General features: G+C 45.7%; 1 protein-coding gene across 1 annotated transcript in view; it reads left to right on the top strand.

The window, feature by feature from the left end:
- Positions 1–276: 276 nt before the first annotated feature.
- Positions 277–6,806, top strand: part of LOC132865856 (zinc finger protein 850-like) — a 1,522,149-nt gene continuing 1,515,619 nt past the window's right edge. Inside the window, exon 1 of the mRNA XM_060898348.1 lies at positions 277–370. Within this exon, the coding sequence (XP_060754331.1) occupies positions 344–370 (27 nt within the window). The 5' untranslated portion in view covers positions 277–343. The remainder of the gene's footprint in view (positions 371–6,806) is intronic.

Below are 6,806 nucleotides of genomic sequence, written 5' to 3'. Positions count from 1 at the left end.
ACCTGAAGAAGTCCCTGCAGTTTTTGTGGAAATGATCGATAAGGATCGAAATAAAAGGGACACATTGTGTTGTGCATTGTTTTCCATTGTGTCACGAAAGGTGTAGGCCTGTGTAGCAAATAAGATGTTATTTCAACGCCCTGATTTGTAGGTTGACTATTTTCATTCCGTGACACAGGTGCACATGCTCTGCCTGTGCGTCACTGCCGACTGCCGTCGAATCAGTGTGCTGCAGAGAGATCCCTGAAGTGGCTGCGAAAATACAAGCCTACAATGAGCAACAGAATGCACAACTAGAGTGCATCACGTCTCACCCAGGCTTTCAAACAGTCTGCCTGGATAGATGGGTACTGGAGACAGCACACTACCAGTATGTGCAGCAGTATGGTGGGCAGTGTTCGACCTATGCCGATATTTTCAGGGGGAACCCTTTTTTTCCCTTGGGGGGGTGCTTGCGCTTGTCTCAGAGCGTGGATATCCAAACGCATGAGAAGCCTATCTTACGCACATATCACGCAGACTCCACACCTCCACACACGCATCGCGTCTGAAGTCATAATTCATCAGGGGAAATCGTGTCCGCATTGGCATGTTCAAAAAACAACCTCACGTCAACAATGATACCACACACAAGAAAAAAAAACAGTCAGGCTACTCAACACATCTGATCCACAGCAGCACCAAAGCATCACTGGAAATCATGTCAACAACCAATCTTCCACAACACTTCGGATATGCAAATGCTTCCCGTTACACACGATTGCTATGTCAATAAACATCATTTTGCCAATATTTTAGAGACCCCCCAACATTTCCCAAATCATGTTTTCAAGGGATCTCATGTCTGTTTCAGGGGATCTCGGATCCCCCGAGTACCCCCGTAGTTCGAACGGTGATGGTGGGCATGCAAGGCAGGATCCATCTGAAAATGAGTGAGTTGTCCCCCTAGAATTCTGATTGGTAACAAAAGTGCCTAGATTTCATGTATTGCTGCAGCTAAAGTAATCACTACTGTAGTAAAATAATAATAAAACCACACACAAAGTAAATTCACAAACTACATTGAATTTACAGGAAATTCAGACATACTGCATATCGGCAGCTGGCTAGATGGTGCTGGGAGTACCTAGGCCGTCATGTTCGCGGTCCACTGCCATCCTGTGCAGTCACAAAGATCCGGGAGACATTCCCATCCACTGAATATACAGGTTTCCAGGATGTGGTGTAATGTGGCAAATAAAGACGTTTGAATGTATACTTGAATCAGATTTATTTGTTCTAATGCATTTGTTAACCCTATAACAAAGACAAACCAGAGGTCCAAAGACGTGGGAAAAGGATTCACACAGCAATCCTTCCCAATCCAGTGTGGATATGTCCATAATCAACACTAACATTTGCCTGAAATAACCTCAGCAATGATAACAAAAAAAAAAATAATGATAATAATAATAAATATGTATGGTGTTGAAACAGAACTGAAAAAGTTTTCAAAGACCCAAAAAGGCACAAGATCATACATGACACACATTTGCCCATCAAAAGTTTCTCTGATGTGTACATACTGCACAATACAATCATTTTTTGGAAAATCGGCTGTGATGGCATCGGATTATCTCCTCTTTGGGGGGGTACACATGGCCGCTGCTCAAAGGTGGTGGTGATGGCTGCCTCTCTGGTGGTGAAGTGTCAAAGTCTTGCTCCGATACATCAGCCATGAGTTCCTCAACATAGGCTACACACATTAAAAAAAACATGTCAAACATTCAAAAGAAGATTACTGCTTTTAGTTTTGGTGGGCTGTCTGTTTTGTAACACTAGGTAAAGCGTTTTACAAATCAGTGCAAAGCCAATATGTGACAAATGTATGGGGGAAATCACAACCTACATAACGTGACATTTTCCACCTTTGACTTACAGTAGTTGCATGGTTCTTTGACTGGCTTAGCTGAAGCACTTCCTGGCTTGTACTTTGGTTTTCGAATACTATAGCATAGGTCCCCTTTACTTGTCCTTGCCTGCTCTCTGTCACTGTTTGTGTTGTAGTGTAGTGCTGCCAAATGAATCCTGAGATAGAAATGATAGGAAAGAAACAATGATTTTGTTGATGCTGTTAATATTGATACTGAATGTGCTGTTATCTATTATCAGCATAAAAACAGCAACATTCTGAGTTATCAAGATTAGCGAGAGGTATGAACTTACCTGCTGTGGATGCCATGATATCTGTACGACTTCATTTTTGGCGCAAATTTTTTGATGGTCTCATCTTTGGGGAAGCGATGAAAGCTTACCCCGTCTTTATATGTATTGCCACAACCTGCGATTATACACCGAGTAGGCATGGCTGGGGACTGTAGGCGAAAACTCTGGACTCAGTCTTTGTAAGTAACTAAATCAACTCAAATTACTTTCCGCACTTCAGTCCAGGTGCAACGACTATGCCACCGTGTTATTCTGGAACATACGTCACGAGGTCGCGTGACCTATCTCGTGCTCGTAAGTTTATTTTTTGAAGGGTGGAGCTTTGGGTCCTGAAAAACAGATGAAATACCGCTTTCCAGCAATTAGTGCACATTCACAAAATCACGCTCAGAAATGTAAGGTATCTCTCTGGATACGTGAAAACACATTTGGATCACCGTGGAATTTTGTTTTTTTAACTTAGTTGACCTTTAATACATCCAAAACAAAGGATATGATTATTGATTTTAGAAATCAAGCTCCAAACCATGATCCCACAGTCATCAAGGGCCAATCTGTTGAACGTGTGGATAATTACAAGTATCTTGGGATTGTCATTGATGATAAATTGACTTTTAACAAGAACTGCGAAGCAGTATGCAAGAGGGGACATCAGCGGTTGTTTTATCTTCGGAAATTGTTCCGTTTTAACATTGATAAAACTATGCTGACCCTATTTTATCATGCTTTTACTGAGTCATTGTTATCGCTTGCCTTCATGTCTTGGTTTGGTAATCCGTCACTACAGGACAAAAACTCCCTGAACCAAATAAATGGGCTGGGTGGCTAATTGGGAAGCCTCAACCCACCATGTCTTCTCTTTATGACATACAGTTACAACGTAAAGCTACCTGTATTCTTAAAGATGGCTCACACCCTTTGCATGGTGAGTTCCAGCTCCTTCGCTCTGGTCGTCGTTTTGGGGTCCCTAAGGGAAGGACAAAACGGTACAGAAAGAGCTTTGTACCAACAGCAATTGTATTGCTGAACAGTAAGGCCCAGAGGTGAATAATTTTGTTCATACTGAACAATTGATGATGAAGCACTTTTTAAAGATCACACTTTTAAGGATTGTATATGTTAGGATGTGTGTACTGTTGTTGTCTTGTCTGTTACAATGTATTTTACGTAGCTGTTATTTTGTATTGGGATTGCTGAATTCCTGCCTGCACAACGAATTTACCAGTACTATGGTATGGTACAAATAAAGAAACCTTGGACCCGCCCTCCATTCTCAAACTGCCGCTAGGCCATGTCCCCACTGCCACATACCCCCACCGGTTGACTCGGGCCGGGGAGCCATCCATCCTGCAGTGGACTCCCCCTTCAATGGAACAGGAAGTCTGCCACCACCATCTGTGCCCCGGCCTGTGGACCACCTCGAATGTAACCATGTAACCTCCTGGAGGGTGAGATACCAATGGGTGATCCGCACATTGGCATCCATCATGTGGTGGAGTCACTGGAGGGGCACGTGGTCCAAACAGAGAGTGAAAGGGCACCCCAGCAGGTAGTATTGGAAGGTGAGGACCGCCCACTTGATGGCCAGGCACTCCTTTTTAATGGTGCTGTACATACTTTCGTGCATCGAGAGCTTGCAGCTGATTTACAGTTCCTTGCTCTCCACCTTCTGGTACAAAACGGTCTCCAGCCTTCTGTCCGATGCGTCTGTCTGTAAAATGAAGGGGAGAGAGAAATCAGGGGAGTGTAAAAGTCCCCCCCACACACACACTGCAGCTTTTACCTTGGTGAAAGCCTGTTGGCACTGCTCCATCCACTGGACCGGATCTGGTGCTCCCTTTTTAGTGAGATCAGTCAGTGGGCTGGTGACATCTGAATAATTAGGTATGAACGTAGGATAGTAGCCAGCCAGCCCCAGGAACTGCCTCACCCCCTTTTTGGTCTTGGGCCTCGGGCAAGCTGCAATCGCAGCAGTCTTGTCAATTTGGGGATGCACCTGCCCATGACCCAGATACCGTACTTCCACCCACCCAATTGCACATTTTTTATTTTGGGTTAGCTGTGAGACCCACATGCCTCAGTGACTCTAGGACAGCCCTAAGGTGTTCAAGGTGCCGAGGCCAATCATTGCTGTACGCGATAATGTCGTCAAGGTACATTGCCACATAGGCAGTGTGGGGATGGAGGACATTCTGCATGAGCTGCTGGAATGTGGCGGGAGCCTCAAATAACCCAGAAAGAAGCGTGACAAACTGGTGTAATCCAAACGGTGTGGAAAAGGCCATTTTCTCTCAGGATAGACGAGTCAAGGGGATCTGCCAATATCCCTTTGTTAAATCCAGTGTTGAATAAAAGTGAGCAGTATCTAACCGATCAAGCAACTCATCAATGCGAGGCATTGGGTATGTGTCGAATTTAGACACCACGTTGACTTTTTTCCTATAGTTTACAAAGAACCAGACCGATCTATCAGTCTTGGGTACCAGGACCGCCGGGCTGCTCCAGTCACTGTGTGATTCCTCAATCACAGATGCGAAAGGAGAATACGGGAGGACACCACTGGTGCGGTGGGCCAGCTGTGGGGAGCCAGCCCCCGTCTCTGTGGTGGGGGAATGGGGTGGGGACGGGAAGAGAAGGGAGAAGAGGCGACCCATCCGCCTGCTGTCGGAACCAGCATCAGATGGCCCTCCACCAACTTGATGGCTTGCTCCAGGGATGCTGAGCGATGACGCTGGACCCAGTCTGCCGTTCCTTTCAGAAGTTGAGCGATAAACTGGTCCAGTGTCACCAGATCGATGATCCTGCTGGTGTCATGGTCTTCCACCCTCAGCCACTATTGGTCAAATGCGAACGGCCGGCTGACCTCCTCCAATGTCCGTGTCCAGAAGCACTGGCGATGTTGTTCCGGAGAGTGGCCGACACACTGCAGGATGGCTCTCTTCAGGTCGGTGTATATGAGCTGGCTGCTGGCAGCGAGCTGCTGTGTGGCAGGCTGTGCCTCGCCAGTCAGGAGCGGAAGTAGGCATACTGCGTGCTGCTCGACTGGCCACCCCCACACTTTGGCTGCTAGCTTGAAGTGAGCAATTAAAGCCTTCCAGATCGTTGTACGGGCCCATCTTTGTGAGGGTGCTGTGGGGAGGGTCCGCTGCGGTCGAGGTCCCCGACAACACAAGCAGATGCCGGAACGCTTGGCGATCTTCCTGCTGGGCCAGTATCATGGCTTCAAAGCATTGCTCTTGTTCCTTCCAGAGGGCAGTCAGCGCTTGATTCTGGTTTTGCTGGGCAGTAGCAAGGGCATGGATGAGATCCTTCAATGGGGAAGACTTCATGTGGTGGTTCCCTTCTGTACTCCTGGGTTTCGGCACCACTCTAATACGTCCCTCATGTGGGTGGAGTACAGAAGCATGGCAGGCGAGAGATGACGTTCACACACACCTTTTTATTTTCGTGTTGTTTTTCAGCTTTAACATCCATTTAGGTACACAGACGTGTGCGTACACACAGATGTGTTTTGGTCTGGGGAAATCTCTTCTGTCTGCTCTCTCCCTCTTTTTCTGTTCTCCAGTCACGGCAACAAACACACACACACACACACACACACACATTTAATTGACAACAGGTGCATTGACTTTGCCACTCACCTTCCCTGACCCCACCCTACATTCACAAACTGACACTTACAAGGGCTTCAAAGTTTGGGAGAAATGCAGGGTACAAATAATTTACAGCAGGGTGCAAAATGGTAAAATGTCTGCCAGTGGCAGACATAACGCACGCAAAACGTGCAGGGATATATATATATATATATATCTATATATCTATATATATATATATATATATATATATATATATATATATATCTCACAGGTGGCTTCTCCAGTGAGGAGAGGGAGGAAGATCCTCCTTAAAAATTCTAAGAATAAAAAGTTGAAATTGTCTTGACCAATTTAATGAATTGCTGTCCTTGAATATTACTATTTTACTGCCAAATACGACATGTACATTATATTCGTTTCTCTGGGTGAAATTACATTAGCACCCCCTATCGCTCGCTATTAAAAATTACTGCACGGAGGATCTTCCTCCCTTCGGCTCCCATTCACTCCGATTCAAACAGTCTCCGGCACTGGCGGCTCGTGGTTAACATAGACTTCAATGAGAGAGAGGAGGAAAATCCTCCTCTAAGAGGGTGGGACTAGCTAAGAGATCTGACAAGTGCTACAAAATATCAACCAATAGGCTGCAGCCCTAGTTGCGCAATGAACCAATAAGTAGAGGCCTTAGCTGCCTGGGGGGAGGGGTTATCTTATCAAACTTAACTTCTAGATCCGGTGACTCGGGCACTTCGGCAGTCAGAGTGAGAACGGCGAGGTGGAAGTGGATTGACTATGTTATAGATATTCTACGAATAAAGTAATGGAAACAGAGGACGTGGTGAATGTTTTGCTTGCAAAACCCTTCCATGGGCTGAGCTACAAACATGGCCGCCAGGTTTGCTTCGTTAAATACGGAAGATTTTGAGAGAATTTTGAAAGAGAAAGATGTGTTGAACACCTGAAAGTAATGTGTACAGCAGCTATAAAAAGTGTACACACCCCGTT

The sequence above is a fragment of the Neoarius graeffei genome, chromosome 18 (genome assembly GCF_027579695.1).
Source record: "Neoarius graeffei isolate fNeoGra1 chromosome 18, fNeoGra1.pri, whole genome shotgun sequence".
Lineage (NCBI taxonomy): Eukaryota > Metazoa > Chordata > Actinopteri > Siluriformes > Ariidae > Neoarius > Neoarius graeffei.
This window is presented reverse-complemented; position numbering and strand designations above follow the sequence as displayed.